The sequence below is a fragment of the Nothoprocta perdicaria genome, unplaced genomic scaffold (assembly GCF_003342845.1).
Source record: "Nothoprocta perdicaria isolate Ctin4 unplaced genomic scaffold, notPer1 scaffold_28, whole genome shotgun sequence".
NCBI classification, from domain to species: Eukaryota; Metazoa; Chordata; class Aves; order Tinamiformes; family Tinamidae; genus Nothoprocta; species Nothoprocta perdicaria.
In genome coordinates, this window is record NW_020455510.1 from 1,275,771 (window position 1) to 1,294,547 (window position 18,777).

At 35.9% G+C, this 18,777-nt stretch overlaps 1 protein-coding gene across 1 annotated transcript in view; it reads right to left on the reverse strand.

Annotated features, from left to right (window-relative positions):
- Window positions 1-18,777, reverse strand: part of INSC (INSC, spindle orientation adaptor protein) — a 77,231-nt gene that overhangs the window by 47,810 nt on the left and 10,644 nt on the right. Inside the window, 4 exon segments of the mRNA XM_026041091.1 lie at window positions 4,062-4,175; window positions 4,810-4,933; window positions 5,966-6,018; window positions 6,480-6,825. Coding sequence (XP_025896876.1) covers window positions 4,062-4,175; window positions 4,810-4,933; window positions 5,966-6,018; window positions 6,480-6,825 — 637 coding nt within the window.

The window sequence follows — 18,777 nt, forward strand, 5'->3', positions numbered from 1 at the left end:
ATGGACTGATCTTGACCTCCTTCAATCAGTAAAAGCTTTGCTTCTGCTAACACAGGAATCTTAATGAATAAAGACATCATCATTACACTGACTGGGGGAGGTCAAGAGATGACTTTGCAAGGATTTTTATTATCAGAAGTTGTTTCTTTGAAACAATAAGGGTCAGTTATTCACYTGACGTTGCATCATCTGCAGCTGCTGCTTTTCTTTCCTTTTTTTTTTTTAATGGAAATAAGGATCATCATATGACTATACTATTTGCCCTTATAAACTACAAAGCATAGTTCACACTTTTTTCTTACATGTYGTTCATTCTGACAATTCTTGTAAAAGGAAAATGATGGTTGCGAGGTATCTCTAAAGCTACGACTTTAATATCAAACTGTACTTAATAATATCAARCTGTACAGACAGCTTAAGACGTGCTGTTTCTCTCTATTTGAAGCGGTTCATAATTAAGTACTGTCAAGAAAAATTCTCAAATGACACAATGGAGCTGAGGAGAGTAGTAAAGCATTAGGATTTGATGGACTGTCCAGAAGCCTTTGGAGCCTATCATGTGCCTGCAGAACTCCTGAGCTTTATTTAAATTGAAGATTTGGTGTTTGGGACTTTCTCTCGGCCCTCCTTTCTAATATAAGGACTGTGGCAATAAACTTACCACGTCCTTTTTATGTAGAGGATCAGGTAGTGTATTATAAAAACACTCTTACTTTTTACCTAGCTAGAGCTGCAAGACAGCTGCTTCTCTTATATACATGAGCTCCTGCACACAAGCAGATTTTCCAGTTCCAGGAGACACTATAGTTGTCTCCTGGGAGTTTTGCAAACAGAAAGGCCTGCCAGTGGCCACTCTGAAGCATTATGCTGCATCTCAAAATTTTTTTTCACTGTTAGCCTAAAGAAAAGCATTCCTGTGACATACTTCTGCTTCCTGGCAGGCTGCAAAAAATGCCAAAAATCAAGTAATAGGAAGAACATCTCTCCATCTCCTCTCAGTCAAATAATTCACACAAGCTTTTRTAAATGCACTATGTACTCAATTCCCACATCCTTTCAGGAAATTGGATCACTCATCCTTTCAGAAAACTGGATTTTTTTGTATGTTTAAATGCAGAATTGTTTGTTACGTTTCTTTTTAAGTGAATGTTTATCTTTCATTCATGTAAGTCCAGTAGAAATATAAATGACTGATAAAACTGAGAGTACTAAAGACTGATGAAAAGTAAAGGCTATTCGTTACATTTTTAAACGAATGCAACAAGGCCTAACTTTTGTTCAGTACATAAAACATTTTCATCAATTGTGGACGCAAAATGGCAATTATCTGACTGCACCTATTCATAACTATTCTGTCTCTGCAGAGGGCTGGAGACTCAGCACTAAGGAAATTCTCTGTTGCTTCTGTAGTGCAGCTTTCAGAGATTGTCTTGGGCTTTGATTCTGTGGTTTCCATGTCTCTGCCTTCACAAAAATACTTTTATTCCATTTTGTATGAAATRGGTATTTTTGCTCTCAATTAGGTTCTACCTAGATACTATCTGGCTGGTTTCCACATTCTGTCAGAATASTACTTTTAGGTAGAGATGCTCCTATGTAGAATGAAACATACTAGTTGATCTGTTCCTTTTATATTATGAACTGTCTTGTTAGCAATGAGATCAAGTATTTTAAGGACCTCAATTGTACATTATTAATATTATAATATAAGGTTAAAAGAGAAAAAGCAARTGCAGCCAAGCTAAGAAACAAAACTGGAACATGGAAGGAATGAAAGGAGAACGGGGAAGGAATCAAAGGAGAGAGAGTGAATATGAGAGCGAAACACTGTTCAAATGCTCAAACTATTAGCACTCATTGTGCAAGAAATATTCTTATTTGTATCAACGGATTTTGAATCATGCCTCAGAATTACTTACGTTTATCATTTGCCAGATCATTCAGATTGTATATTGGTCTCAAAAAGATAACTAAAGCAGAACTAACATCAGTTAYATCATATTCAGGGTACAACACAGAGTACATTTTTTCAGGTTCATCAGTAACAAACTCTTTTCTCTGCTTTCAATATTAAAGTTTGAGTGTTTGAGTTATACTGAAATCAGTCAAATTMTGAAATGTTAACCTATTAAACACAATTTTAAAAAATACTTCTTAATCTATTTTGCCACTATTTTAATCTCTTTTGCAAATGTCCTCTCAAGACAATCAACAATAAGTTAATTCCATTCCTGCTGTAATCATTAAGTAATGATTTCTCTTGATGTTCCTCTCACGTTTAAATAGTATCCTAATGGGTATAATTTCCATACATCTTCAATTTTAAAGTTAAAAGCCCTGAAGCCTTTTTCATTGACAGCAAATATTTCTAAAAACTACTAAAAAGAGTGATTGATTAAAATACTTTATTGCTCTTTTCAGTRGAAAATCGTAGAAAAAAAATCAAAGAAATTCACAACATTCCAGAATCCTGTCAATATATCATAAAGAATCACCATGTATTTTTCAAACTCATCAGAAAAAATAAAGTATGTTATTCTCAAGCTAAAAACATACTGTAAAATGTAGCTGTTTAAGAATATGAAAGTCACAGTGCTGCCGGTTCTACCAGGCTGTCATCCCTCCATTACTGTGTAATGATATAAAATAAATAGTCCTTGGGCAAATGTGCCCATCTTGAGGTCTGCTCAGCAGTCTGGAATGTTTTATTTCATGATGAAATTGTAATTGTATAACTCCTCTGATACGTATTTTGGTCTGAACAACATTTTGAACTTCTGAGGCATATCAGAAAGTTACATTAGCATTTTGAAACAATTTGGCCTAGGGAGAAAAAAAAATAGTAATAAAGACAGGCAGGTTGTACTTATTCCCTTAATTTTTGCTAAAAAGTCTTTGGAGACGATCAGAAGTCTGACAAAGATAAATACCCTTTACTAATGATGTATTTAAGGACTTAACTCAGAGCTGTGCTAGAAACCAAGACATTGCAGCCAAATCTTTTGCTTCACACATCTTTTGCCACTATAATCACCTACCTCCCTCTCATATGTGCAAAATAACTGCCACGGAGGAACTGAGATATTAACAGRAAGAATTTGTGTTTTAAACCATAGGGCCACTGAACACTTGGCTCACTGCTTTTTCAGTCCAACATCAAGTCCCCAACAAATAGGTTTTAAGTTCTGATTCAACAGATTTATTTTGGGAAAATGGAGTAGTATATGCCAACAGACTTCACAAACTGACATCTGAAAATATTAATCAGGAATTAAATTTTATTTTAAGCTTAGCAATTGATCATGTTTGAAAGACTTAGGACAGCTATATGTCACAAGGACTTAAAAGCTTCCTGTTCCTCTGCTTGCCCATGCAACTTCAGTTTAAATCTCTCATCCACAAACTATTGAATTAGCAATACTACACGAGCCAGCAAAACCTGTGCAGAGCTTCTTACCATTTTGCTTATGTTCTGGCAACTGAATAAACAATTGTGCAAGTGCAAGATGAGGCAATTCATCTCCAATAAGCAAGAATTTTGGAGAGTGCAGGAGGGGCAGAAGTGCGGAAAATAAAACTGCCTTCCAATGTCTGAAGGGAGGTCATGAGTAAGACAGAATCAGGTCCTTTACAACAACATCCAACACAAGGGCAAGAAAAAAAATAAACAGAGGTTCTAACGGGGAAGGGGAAGCGGAAGGGGAGAGGGAAAGGGAAGATGGGSACAGACAAAATCACCATCAGCTCAAAAACATTGGACCTGATGACTCCTGAGTCYGTTCAAATCTGAATGATTCTATGAAATAACATCATGAAGAATCATTAATTGAAAGGAAACTTAATGTCTGCTGTTTATCTCCTCACTGTGCATACTCATTTTATTTTTATTTTTACAATCAGAAAAGAATAGTTTTTCAGAGTAAACTGTTTGACCTCCTCCATCTCCTGCAATACAGAATTCCATCTAATTACTTTAAGTTTGAAAGCTCACAATCAGCACTAAGTAAAATAAATAATTCACTACTATTGCGAATTTTACTTTAATGCATATACACCCTTACCTTAGCTATGATACGGCACAGATGACCACCTTCCTGGGTAAGGCTGAATAAACTACTAAGAGCCAACTCGGTGATGTACACATTGTCTGACAATTCTATTTGTCTCAGCAGATTCTGTGTGACATAAGATAATACAAATCAGTTACTCCCAGTGGGGGGGGGGGAATTACACCATCTTGTATTTGAAGTCRAGATGCAGGGCAAAATCTATTTCTTTAAATCAACGTCATGTTACTTCTCACCCAAAGAAAAGAGGAAAAACATAATGCAGGCAGGAGTCTGACTCTGATAAGACATTATCATATTATATTTGAATACACCTAAAAAGAGTGATCTTTATGAATACTTTCAAACTCATACCTGTTTTCTCTTAAAGACCTCTGCGTTCATCTTATAAGCTGTTATTTGTTTTGATCTAGAATTAAACTAAAATTTTTAGAAGTTCTTAGGGTAGAGCTTGTATAACACAAGGTGATACAAAATTTCCACCTTGTAATTGCTAGAATTTAAAACTATTTTTCTAAGGCTCCATACCATCACTACTCTCAATCCACACAGAAAAAAACTCTGATAAACCCATAGAGACAACTTTTGAAGAGAAAAAATATATTTCATATATTGGAGAATTAAATATGAAAACTGCTCTTTTATTTCAGAACTATGTAATTTAAAACATTCAATATTTTTTCCTTACCTTAAAAAAACAAACAAAAAAACACACCAAAGCAAACAACCAAAAAACACTGACCTGTGTTTCATGTGTTAAAATTAGCTCTATCAACTGGCCAAAATACTGAGCAACAGTACAGAGCGTTTCATTAATACAAGACTTCATGGATTTCTGTATCTGCTCATCCTCAATTTGTATGCATCTGAAAAGGAGAAGCAGCACATGAGCAACAATTGTTTTATCAAGTTGACTGTCACACAYTTGAGCTTTTCAGCCTTCTATGCAAAAAGATTATATAGAGCAGCTTTATAGAGTTAATCTAATTCTGTAACCAGCGATACTCAGCCATAACTGAATATGTAAGAATGCACAACAGAAGATATGCCTGGTTGGCTTGAGTGGTGTCTCAGTTTACACCACAGTAGTTCCCTTTATCAGTTCTATCCATCTTTTACCCATGACCTTTATCAACTTATTGACCAATCCTCAAGGAGCACTTGAATGAGGAATGATCGGGGCAGACACCGAACAGAGCTCTCATTAAAGTCGATATGTCCTCAAGGAGCATGTACAAGTTTCTAAGCTCTGTTGGTTCCTGGGGGGGGGGAACCAAATCACAAAGAAGTCACACTGTTGATTAAACTATGCTAGAGAATAACTTCTGTCAGTCAGTGGAAAACATAGGAACTGAAAGAAAACCTTATTTTCTGGTCTCTTACGTAAGAAGCATTCTAAAGCACATACAGCTAAGTAAACCTACGATCACAATTTAGAGGAATATATATTTATTCCTGTTTGAGTTACTAATACGTGCATATATACATGCAGGAACACATAGTACCCCACACTGACAACGTAAGTTTTTGCACACACACTGAAATCTCATCTCTGGAGAGCTCAATAGGAGTTTCGTCGATGATATCATTAGATCAGACTTTCTCCCCTGATGTCCAAAAGCCCTGAAAAATCTACTCRCACACAGCTTTGCATCTGTGCAAACACACAGATCAAAACCCATTTGTGCAACAACAGATCCCTATCTTTCGTTAGGATGTACTTTAGGATAAAAGCAACTCATGCCACCCACAGAGGGGCTAAACATTTAGAAAGCTCTTCAGAGCTACAGGGGGCTCAATTCAAACATTGGAAAGTGTCAGTGGATTTGCACTTCTCATTACAAATTCTGCAACATAAACCCGCAAAACAAATATTTCAGACAGAAAATTTAAGTTACCTTTCAGTGARTGTCGTAAACTCTGAACATTTGTCTATTAAGAGTTTTTCAAACTGCAGAGAGAGAGAGAAAGAGGCTTCAAAGTAATATGCCATATACATGATTGTTCATAAAAATAAATGCTTTAATAGAAAAAACTCTTCAGAAACGTAATATTTTATATGAATGCCTTTTCCCCACCTTTTAAGCAATGAGTACAAGTAAAATCAAACATAAAAAAAGTGCAATTTTCTACCTCTTAATAAAAAATAGAACTTAGAGGTAGGGAAGTCTAATTGTTTCAGTTAAACAGTCCTTAAAACCCATTTTTTTCAACWTAATTTGTCATCATTTTCAACATTCAGAATCATATGATAAAAAAAAGACCAAAACTGAGACAAAAAATGTTTCAACAACAAAAAAAGTTCTAGAAAAGACAAGCACTAGTAATGGTATCCAAATATTTATTACAGATTGCTTAAAAGAAACAGCAATTATTACAATAAAAATATGGTGTCTAGTAGGGCACCCCTACCTGGTGCATTTCTTCTGAAGAATTCCTGGTGAATGTATTATGTTCATTTATCATTGAACGTACATGGCAGTTGACACGTACTGTCATGCTGTGGACTCTTTGCCATTTGTTCTTCTCCAGTTTTTGAGCAATTCTGGTAAACTCTGTGCTTATGATCCAAGCTCTTTTTAATAGCAACTGCAAGTTATCACATGTACTATGTTGTGAAGAAAGGACAAATTCATTTTCTTCATCCTTCTCAATGCTGATTGGTTTGGACTGGAGAATACACATACATTCACARTCAGTCATCAACTTCAGATCTTCCATCCATCGCTGAACAGAGTCCACTTGAATTAAGTGCATGCTAGAAGATAAAAAGAGCAAAGAATAAGGTGAAATCTTAAGTAATTTATACTAGCCTTCAGAAATACTCTATGTAAGCTACATCCACCTACTAAGTGGCAACTGATTGGGCAAATAACATACAGTAGTAATGCAGCAATATGTTTCCCATTCCAAAGAGATTCTTGTTTTTTTTTTTTTTTAATTCCTACTTATATCGTATCACATGTAATGAAATTTTCTGTGTAAAATTTGAAGGCACTAGAACTAGGTAAACTGGAACAGTTTAGACAGACTCTGGCAGAACCAGCCCCAGACTATGGGAATGTAGTCTCAGCTTCTCTTAAGCATTATTTGCTGGTTAGTTACTAAATTGAAAAAAATTTTACTTTGCAATACCCTTATATCAACACTGATAGCCAAACCAAGGCACCTAATGATACTGTCAAAAACATCAGTTTCTCCTATATCATAACATTGTAACTTCAGCTGGCTTATCTTCCTGACAAAGTTCTTCCCTGTTCTTTCACATCACACACTGTATGATTTTGACAATCCATTTGCAAACTGTATTTTTTGCACTACTGCAAAGATCTGGTCAAGCTAAAATAAATTGCCCATGGAATATATATTAACACAAAGGTAGCAGGTAATAATCCTGCATTTTGCAGCCTTTAGCAGTGACAATTAATAAATACGGCAAACAAGACAGCAGTTGCACATCTCTGGGCTGTTCTGGGCTTGCTTTTGTGAGACAAAAGATGAATTAGCACTAGAAGAGTTCAAATAAATGAATGTGGAAGACAATGAAGAAATTCAGTGAAAGGAAGCACAACTGGGCTTAGTTATAACTTTACTCAAACCTCCGTCAGTATCATATGACTACTCGGACAGCAGAGCTGACTGCAGTTGACCTGGGTATGTGGTACAGCAGTTTGTATTCATTTTTTTTYCCCCCCCCCCCAAAATGCTATATACCACCAAGTTTGTATGACATTTCCCTTCCTTCTAAATGAGATACTGACTTACTGGATTCTGCACCACAGTAATAAYGCTCTGTGCTGTCCTATAAAACCTTACTGTAAAAATAGATTTTACAATTGCATTAGCCAAGCTAAAGATGATTGGCAGATGGCCTTTTTAATTCTTGTGCTTCCTTATATACTAMGCACCAGCTGAATTCAAGGAGTATTTTCCTGAAGTTCATAAACAAATAAAAAATTTTTCATACATACAGAGTACATTCACTTCAAAAGTCATTTAAGATAAGCCAGTAGTGCACAAGATACAAGAAACTGCTTTCATTGATCCAATTTCCCTTTTTCACCATGCTGGATGAAGCTACGTTTAATTTTAAACTTTACGAGCTATTGTTATTTAAGGTCTTTACTGCACTCAGCTTTGAATACTGTGTAATCACATTTCATGACCAATTGGGGCTATATTTGCTATACATAGTCTCCTTGCAGCTTTTTTGAATCTGAAACAAGTTTCTCAAACAAAAATAACAACTTTAGATATCCGAGATCGTGATTTATAATGACACGCACAATTCGCATGTTTTACAGAATAAATTCATTTGACACAGTATAATGTATTTTTCTTTTCTAAAGTGCTCTGTGATAACTGATCAAATCTCTATTTTAGAAAGTACAAATAAACATTCTAACATTACAGAATTGCATGGAAAAACCCTAGAATTGAAGGTTAGTCAGATAAAACAAAGAATCGCTGATGTTGTTTTCAATCCCCAAAAGTAGTTTTCASTCTGATAAGAAAAAAAGGATGATGAAGTTGCATTAAAAAACAARAAGTAGATATTTTAAAGAAACTCTCCTTGTTAGCTTGTGTTCCCAGTAGTCATTGACAGAAGTCCAACTGTCCAATTTGGAATGTTCTGTTATGTGAAACTTCGGTTTCACATAACTCACAGCTACTCGTAACTCACAGCAGTGTCAGAAATAATATCATTCTCCCTCTTTCAGAAGAAAAGAACTGCAGAAAATTCTCCTGTTCGCCATGCCAATGCTTCTGTGACATTGCTCTTACTGGGGAAGTATTATTAGTCAAGAAAAATACATAAATGATTCTCCTTCATCCACATTTCCCTGTACTTGGGGAGAAAAATCTTCCTGAACATTTGGTGGATAAAGCTACAGATTAATTTTTTATATATTAAAACAAGCAAAGTAAAAAATGCGAGCATTCATAATTAGCTTTTAAAAATCATACTCCAGACAGTATTTACTGAACTCTGAAAACAAGCTGAAAATTTCCATCTTACCTCCCATTACTGAAAAGATACTACAGATATAGAATAAAAAAAAGCCATAATGGGTCAAACCAAAAATCTGTCTAGCCCATTATCCTGCTCCCAACATGGCCATTAGCAGATGCATAAGGGAAGATTATAAGAGACATGGCAAGAGCTGAGCAACCCCTCCTTTCCATCTTCTAGCAATTAGCACTTTAGGGAGTTCCTAAGCCAGAAATTGTGTCTGAGCAGGATGTTTATACAATTCATGGAACACAAGTAGCCATTAATTCCTTTTTGAACTCACTTATGCTTCTCTCCTTTAAAACAACTAGTGGTATTGTCTCATACTGTTTATGCTTTGTATGAGAAAGTATTTCTTTCGTTTGCTTTCAACTTGCTGGTGGAAGGTATTAACATTAGTAGGATAAGACATACTGAAATCACACATATATTTTCTTTTTTGCTTTGTCATAYCCTCTTACTTATTTCATTTCCAAGTTAGAGAAACTTCATCTATTAGTCTGTCCTCATGCGGTAACGCCTCTGATGATACCTGTGCCCTTCTTTTAACCTTGTCTAGTTCTTTCTAAGTTCTTTCTAGGTCTTTCTAAGATGAGAGGGTAAGAACAGTTCACAATATGAAAAATTCAGGCATGCTATGAATTTATACATCTGCATTACTTTCCCTACTGTCCCTATTTTTAAAAGGATTTCCCAAATCACATTCCTCTTTCACTTGGTTTTCAGATGTCAAATGAGTGCTAATATATAATCTAGAATCCATCATTTTCTCTCTCTCCCTTCCTCTCTCTATTTTTTTATATATATATATATATATATATATATGATTAAAGAGACTCTTATCTTCAGCTCCCATCTCCTCCTCCCTTGTACTACTTTATGTTCATTGACATTCAGTTTCACCCAGTATTTTATCTTTAAGAGATATTTCAATGACTTTTTGTGGCTGTTTTATTTTGAATTATTCTGAATAATTTTGCATCAGCTGTGTGATCTGTTATCCTGCTATTGTAACTATTTTCCAGGAAGTTAGCAACTATATTGAGCAACATTGATATGACCATATAGGGCTTTACTGTGTGACTGGAGTGCTGTTTAATGGAGTAACAGTAGTGGCGTAACTGGCCGGGTATATACATAATAATCCCTCACCAGTCAGAATTTTTGAATTTAGTATTTCGTGGCATATTGACAAAAGCAAATGCAATGTATCTAGACTTTACACTGTAAAGGCAACATTTCACGTAAAAACTGCAGTAAAAATAATTCAGCACAAAATAAAAATTCAAAAGCAAGTCTTCAATATTTCTTTAAAGTCATTTAATTTTAATTGAGGTTGTCAAATATTTCATGAAGTTTTCAACAGCATTTCATTTGAACTTGAGTAACCAGCAATTTGAATACTGTCTGCTTTGCCTGCCAAAAGCAGAATCTCCTATGAATTGTTGCATATTGACAAAGTCATTTGGTATCACCAGCTGAAACCAAAAGCATGTATAAAAGCATATAGCCTTAACAGATGCACAAGATGCTGTTCCATATAGACATCTGTGCACTACGTAACACATGGCAGACAAACTTCATCCTCCCAGGGTAGACCTAAGGATCACTAGATCTCTTTCAAAATTTATCCAGCTTGGAGTTCTCTACATCAATTTAACCAGCAGCTCATACAAATAGCAAATGTTAGCAATGAAAAAGAGTTATGCCTTCATTTGAACACTAGATTTCACTAAGTGCAAAAATCTCATGTTTTATAACACTGTGTGGAAATCTGAACTGATCAATCCACGTGAATAACTCCAGYGCCCATCTTATTTATAAAGTGTTCTGCTTCATAAAGAGTTCTGCTCAGCAGAATTATGGCTGAAAGGCTTCTTAGTCTTTTTATCCATTTGCTCCCATTATAATAGATTTATAACAAGACTTACAGATAACATTTAGTACAACTTCCAGATAAGCCTAAGGGTGAAAGTCCTTGTCAGGTCTCATGATGACACTCAAATTTATTATTTTAATCAGCAGCAGGTAATTAACTGGCAACAAACAACTTCTTGAATAGACTTAGCTTTTTTTTGTACATAAATCATCTGCAATTTCTTCCTAATTCATCTGTTAAAAATTATTCATAGGCACCCAGTATACCCAGGATCAGTTTCTACATCAATAAAACGGACAGCAGAATTTAATTCTCAGTGGAAGGATTCAGTGAAAAGGCTTAGAGAGGGCTCCTCTTTTCCTGAAGTTGCTTGAGGTAACATTAATTGCATGAAATAGCATGATATTGTATTTCCACTGATTCTGGCAAAATTCTACACAGCTAGAGGAACACAGAATAGTAGCAGGATGACTGAGAATCAGGYCCCTAATTTAAGTAAACATAGTGGTTTTACAGATTACCCACAAAGCAATTAAGAGGCCTATGGACATTGTTGTTTGTAATTGGTGCAGAAAGTAGAAAAAAGGTATGATTGGCGCACTATTCTTTGATCTCCTCTTTTTCCAATGAAATTTCAGCAACCCAACTTCACTAGGACAAAAATGARTTTAGTAGGAATTATTTCAACCATAAGAAAATATTTAAAAAAACAAGATAATTCCTTGTTTTCAGAGAAATTACAAGGTATTTTAATTTGCTCAATGATTACTTACTCCTTACAGTCAACCCATTTCCCTGAATGAAGCCTATAAAAGGTAATGCAGGCTAAAGCAACTGAACATTTCTCAAGAAAACAAAACTTAATAAAATGTATTGGCACACTGTAATCAACCAAGTATTCTGATGAGGTGTATTCTGGAAGACTCTGATAGCCAACAATGGTATCTCGCACCCTTTAAACATTTAGGCTTAGTTTGAGAGTCAGCTTAGACCACAAGGAAATGTAGCAGAAACAATAACGGATTTACAACTAGTTCAGAAAGCAGGATGCTACAGAGCAAACAGTTAAAGGTGCTTAGTTAGCACAGTTACTTAAAGGTGACAGGTAAAGGACAAATTTGTTATAATAAGTAAATTTACTCTTTTTTGAGTTTTTTGGGAACATCCCAATAGAGTCATTTTTCTCAAGGCCAGCATCCACAAATCTCTCTTCATCTGACTTTAAATCAGAGATGGTCCCTCTACTATTCATAGGACTTCACAGGCACCATATTCAGTTTGGCATCTACACTCTGGAGCAATGGGATTATTCAAGCCACCAGTATCCTTGCAACGCTACTACAGACAAAGTATCTCAAAAGCACAAACAGCTTGTATGGATGCGTCCTGTTCGGCATCCATCCAACTTCTGCAGGGAGACAAGACTGTGAAACTTAGCGCTTAATATCTGTGGTCAGACTCCTGCGCTATGTGAAATTCTTTGCACTCAAAATACAAAAGAAATATCTGCAAGGAAAGTAGAAACATTATAAAAACTTTTCATCTATATGGTATGGTATGAAAATTTACTGTAACTTCATTGCCCCTAGCCAAAAGGCCACATAAATCATTTAGTGTTAAGTATCACACCGAAGTCCTGCTCATATCGTTATGTTTTTCTGAGAAATCTTCACTGTAAGTTGTCCCTCTAAAAACATCTGGAAGCATTACACCATCTCAGAATTACTGGCACGCCAGAGAACATAAGGGAGGCATGATATAACATTACAGACTAATTCACCTGGCTGATGAAGTTATGTAAAATTTAGGTTACATTATATCATATATTAGACTATATCCATGTGAGAAAAATTAAGTAGGACCTGATCCCTTCAACCTTTGCCAATTGTTCACCTAGTCAGAAAGCAAGAGAGCTTGTTCAACCTCTTTTTTTATGTGGATTTTTACCCACTTAAATTGCTAAAACAGTATCTGTCCAGACCAGACGCTACTGAATTCACAGAAAAAGATGGTAGTAAAAAGGGATACTATTTCCTGACAGAATGAGAGGAAAAATACAAAATAAGCCCTGCTGTCAGCAAATTATGACAGTACAAGGCTACTACTCAGCCTGCTTGCTGGCAAAGCTGAAAAAGTGATGACCAGAGAGATACATCTATTGAGTAAAATTTGTGTAACATTTTAYAATTGTTATTGACCATTACAAACTAGTAAACTGACTAAAATTTCTAAAGCAAATGAGTTTGGTGAACTCTGTCATATTGCCAAATTCAGACTTAATGAACAGTTACAGGCTCGGGTCAAATGTGTTTGATGTAACTTGAGGAAGATATCAGCCTTGCAATCAGGCAATTTTAGTCACCCTACAATTTTAACAAGAGAAAACATAGACAAGGAAAAAATGTTCCTCTACTGGCTCTGAGAATCCATTCTTTCAGAACTGGAAGTGGGAGACTGCCAGTGTAGATCCCATCTGCTGTGAGATCCCATGACCCCATCTCTCATTAAAGTAAATGTCTTCCCTCTAAGAAAGGGCACAGGGAACTTTATGATGGAGCACTTCCACATCCCCACCAAATAATGGCCTTATTTATTCTTATTTATAGAGGATATGTCTTAATCATTGAAGGTCAAGGATAAGTTAAGGAATTTACAAGTCACTGCAMACATTATCTAAGCCCTGCTTTACTCTTCAAGCTCATTTCAGTAATACGTACATAYATTCACCTCATGTTCTCTGGGCCAATTTTCCTCAGATAGCTGAATACTGCTAAACCACATGGCAGCTTTGTGCCCCACGTAAGAGGGAGAGGAGAAAAAAAAAGAAAAAAAAAAAGGTAAGACTATCCAACGAGTTCTCATTTGGATTAAGTCTAGCTTGGGTTCATTTCTGATGATACAGAGTGTCAGTGTGAAGCAGACTAAAGGGTTAATACACAGTATAAAACTAATATATTTCACCCATCTCAGCATATATATTTCCTTTGTTCAAAATGCTGTTTAATCATTTGTTCTACAGTGAGCAAGCAAATTCTCTTCATTCCTGTGGCAAATTGCTCTTTGAGGGGCCCTATAAGGCAGCCTTTCTGACAGGGTTTAGTCTTTAAATAAGGACTGATTCTCCAGTGCACAAATAAATCATTAATGAAGCAGCAGGAACTATTATTCTTTTTCAAATTGCAAACAGCAGCCTGGGTCTTGCAAAACATGAAACTCTTGAGTTACAGCTTTCCTAAAATATGAGGTAACAGCGGCGAGGCATCTTAGCTTTGTATATGAAGACAAAATCCATGACTCTGGGCTTAAAAAAAACACAAGTGTAAGCACAGAGTCTGAGGGAATTGTCACAGGGTAGCTCTACTCAAACCATTCCTACAGCTTCTTTCAAAATATTTCAGGAGGTAGACTCAGTAATTGAAGAACATTGATAACGTGGAAAGGATGCTGAAGTAATTTGCTGCTTATTGACTGAATTCTCACTCACATAAATAGCTGAGAGGGGGACACAGGTCTATCATCAGAAAAAACAAAACATGCTCAGGATATTAAGCAGAGAGTCCCTACTAGTTCACCACTTCCAGGTGCTCAGACTACACTTGTAATTACAGAGGACAATGTTATCCATAGCCCTGTAAGTACTTTAATAGAAAAATCCTTGCATGTATCTAGCAGAGASAAATAGAATTCAGAGTGAAAGAGAGAAGCAACACTGGAAATAATTTGGGGCCACAGACCACAGGAATGCTTAGACACAATCACAAGCAAGTACCASTTTGGAGACGAACATAAGGGTCCGTGAAAGTAGTGCTTGTGCCTCACTGAACAATTTTCCTTTTTTTTTTTTCCTTTCAAAAATCTGCCCTAATTTGTACTTTAATAACAAACAGCACTGCCCTCTGCCTTTTTTGAAGGCGTTATGACATGCATTATGAGCAACACCATTAACTTTTCACCTTTTACTCTTTATTCATTTAAGGTCCTAAACCTACTGATTAAGTAAAGCCTGGGTTACTTAACGAGAAGTAACAATCATTTCACAGGGAGTTGTAAGATCAGTATCACCCAGGAGACTGTAGAAATTTGGGAGACTCAATCACATCGMTACATAGTTGCCCTTGCTAAAAATTGTCTAATCAAAAGAAAAAAAAAAAAGACAGCCTTGTTTTCACTTTTAGAAAAGCCACATTAGAACATTTACTCTCCAAAAGACAAGTTAAAAAGGTTAAAGTGAGCAACAAAAACTGTTACACATGTTGGATTGTGTTGGTAGAAATACCTTAATTAAGCATTCTCATTAAAAGACAGTAGCTTATCAATAAAATATGGTGTTTTAAGCACATATGCATATACTTCTGTAGGAGCAGACAACAGATAATGAATTCTAGGTCAGTACAAATCCACTCTTCGGACAGTAACTACGTCAAAAGGTTCTTTCATAAGTGGTTTTAAATCATCTCTAAAAATAATTTATTGCAGGCTCTGAAGCGTGCTATTTCTAAGTGGCTATTCTAGAACCTTATTGTTCTGATGGTTAGAAATCTCTTACTTCAGTTCCAGTTTCTTGATAGAGGATTCATTTCCATTTCTTTCTTTTCTAATAGGAATTTATCTGGAAATTTATTTCTAGAAAGCAAGAATCCTCTCAGATTTTGTGAGATTAAACTAAATCCTTTTGTTTCTTTTTATGAGACAGTCTCTTTTCTTTGCCTCCCTGAACACTTTAGTAAGCTTTACCCAGAACTATTAGATTTTTTTTTTTTTTAAATGGAAGCTGCATCACATTTAGCATCAAATGAAACCTTATTGCTAGAAGYTTAAAAGTCATATCATTACCAACTGGAAAAAAATTTTTCTTGTACATCTCTCCTCCATCCAATGACTTCCGAATTGTTTCAGACTTGCTTCTTCTCAGCCCTTAAACACAAAACCTTGAGATTTCTACTAATCATACTATTGTCATCAAGAATAYCTTACTTAATYGACACAACTGTCCAATCTACAYTAATCATCTGTGTTAGCTGTGGCTTGAAATTCAAGATACAACAAACTTGCAATCATAAAAAATCATTTTAACAAGACAGGTCTCTAGACTGGTATTTGAAGCTCACTTCTAATCATGTCTTTTCAAAAAAGAATCCTTGCAAACTCATTTTCCCTATTTCACCGTTTCTATATTTCATCTATCTTTACTAATAAACATCAAGTACACATAGCTACTCAACTTCCTTCACTAAAGGGGGGAAAAAAATAAAATACAGTTACATCACCAGAGAACAGTAATAGGTTAATCTAACACAATCTATTTTTGGCAAGTTCAAGCTTTGGCATCCTTCTTACAACCACATCCAAATCTTTAGCTAGTCTCTCCTATAATTTTTAATTTCTCTCCCCCATTTCACTTCCAGTTAGCTCTTACCCACCCTCTCYCTATTTAATGTCAGGTTTTGTGAGTTACCACACCCTACAACAGTCACCCTCCTGCTTTCAGTGGACTGAGTTCTTTCCTCTTCAGACATACTTATTTTTATTTCCAAGTGTCTGACATGGAGTCAAGACTAGATGGTTAATGTTCCTGTCTTTACTGAAAGTTGTATCTGTCTTCAGTAGAAGCACAACCTCAACGCTGTGTTTAGGACCAACTTTTTTTTTAAATACATAAAGTAAGCATTTGTTACTTTCTCTTTCAATCTATATGGTTATTGAATGGATATGATGTTAATAAATGATGTGCTTTCCTGAAAAAAGTCTCACTGGAAGAAGCCCAAACAGTCTAATTATTTCCTCAATAGCTGTTTAATAAATATAGATCTGCTGGACTAGTCTCTCCTCCTAGGCTCTACCTTATGCTCACTGTAAAGGCACAGTAAAGAAAACAACTCTGTGTGCATGTGGTATTTCCCCTTCTGCACACCTTATCTTCCTCCCAGAGTTTCCGATTACAATATATTCACAAAGACCATTTCAGTCCTGTCTTCTGAATGCATTTTAAAATTCTAATTTTTCTTCCATTTCCCTCCTGCTGATACTGCTACTCCCCCCCCCCCCCCCCCCCCCCCCTCATGTATCCAATTCTGCCAAAGAGAGACTCCCCACTCCTAGTAAGATCTAGTAAGCCACATCAGGGCATATTTTCATTCCCTTTGCTGTACACAGCCAGACTTGTACACTTATGTGCCTCTCCAGGCACAGTAAGTATACAGATCAGCAGACAGATCAAGTAGATACACTACTTCAGGAAGAACTGTAAACAGTGGCCTCTACTCCTTGTTCTCTTCTCTCCCTGCTCTCCTGGCAAGTTCTGCCACCTCTTTCCATCATCTTCTCCTGCCAGACCAACTACTGTTCATTTATCCTATGAAAGAAAAGACACTTTGATACTTTTGCRCTGAGTGTTGGGCACAGAGTTCTGATCCCGGTTGCAGCTTCCAGATCATTATCATGCACAAAATAGACAGGCAAAATCTCTAAGTTTTTCAAAGCAATCTTAAGAGGAGTTCTGGAGCCAAATGGCAATAGGAGAGGCAGTTATTTTTACTACCAGAAGGTGGCAATTGAGCATGGGAAAAGAGTTAAAGTCTGAAGAATGTCTGAGCTAGAACAGTCTCATTAAAATACAAAATCCAAAACAACTGAAATCTAGGACTTAAAAAAATATGTTCTAGAGGGTTCCTCACAATGCTCAGCAAGGAAAGAGTGAGGTGAGGAAACAACCACAGTCTGGTTTCCTGGTGAAAGTAAAGATGAACAGGTTGAGTCTCACAGATTGTTCATTCCTTGGATATAGTTCGTTAGTAAGGACTTTTCACCTTACTGCTGATTAGCTCTGCTAATCTCAGATTCAGAAAAGGAACAAGCAGAGAACAAATCTTGCTGACAAGAGTACCTCAGCACAGGTGTCAATCTCCACCTTCACAGAAGGGAGAGGATGAAAAGCATTAGGCATCACAGAGGACAGAGCACGGGGGCTTTCACAAGGAGTCAGAGCTTACAAAGGATGAGTAGACAAGAGCCAAAAAAAATCCACTTCCTCCCCACTCCCTCCTCTCCCTCCCAGAATGAAAAGCCTATCTACTTATTCCTCTTCATTTAGACAGAGCAGGGTCTGGGTCACTCTCAGCAAATTTCTGGCAAAAATGAGTTATGATTCATAACAGTTTGCAGGCCCCACAATCTGTAGTGCATTAAAACCAGAACCACCATGTTTTCCAGAAAAAAATCTTTTGATATTACTGCATATAAATATGCCAATTATCTCTTCTTAATTATTTATCATTAATAAATTTTTATTGGCCATGAAAGAAACTGGAAAATGGCTAACAAGAGAAGAAAATGTAGTGAATACCACTGTTTTGCAATAACATATCCCAGGCCAGATTCAACAAAYTGGTCTCTGGCATCAAATACAAATGAGTATTTTATGTGATTGCAGCAGTTTGCATTAAAAACAATTAAAGGGTAAGTGGAATTAGGTTTTTGTCCTATTGTAAGGCTTTATGATACCTCAACAGTGGAGCAAGCAAATTAGATGAGAAAAGTATCAGAACTGAAAGCAAGGAAATGTTCCATAGTATCAAATCTGTTTTATTTACCAGTTTTCACTAAAGAAATTTGTTTCATTTAAATTAGTATGAAATTTCACAAATGCAAAATACACATCTGATGCACAAAAAATCAAATGTCTTTTAACTGGATACTTCTTTTTACTTTTCCTTTGTCAGTATCTCCTTATTATGAGTAAAGTGCTTGCAAGAAAGAAAAAAAACTCACTATGTATTTGTGAAGTGCCTGATTAATAGTCTTTGATGTCACTACCATAT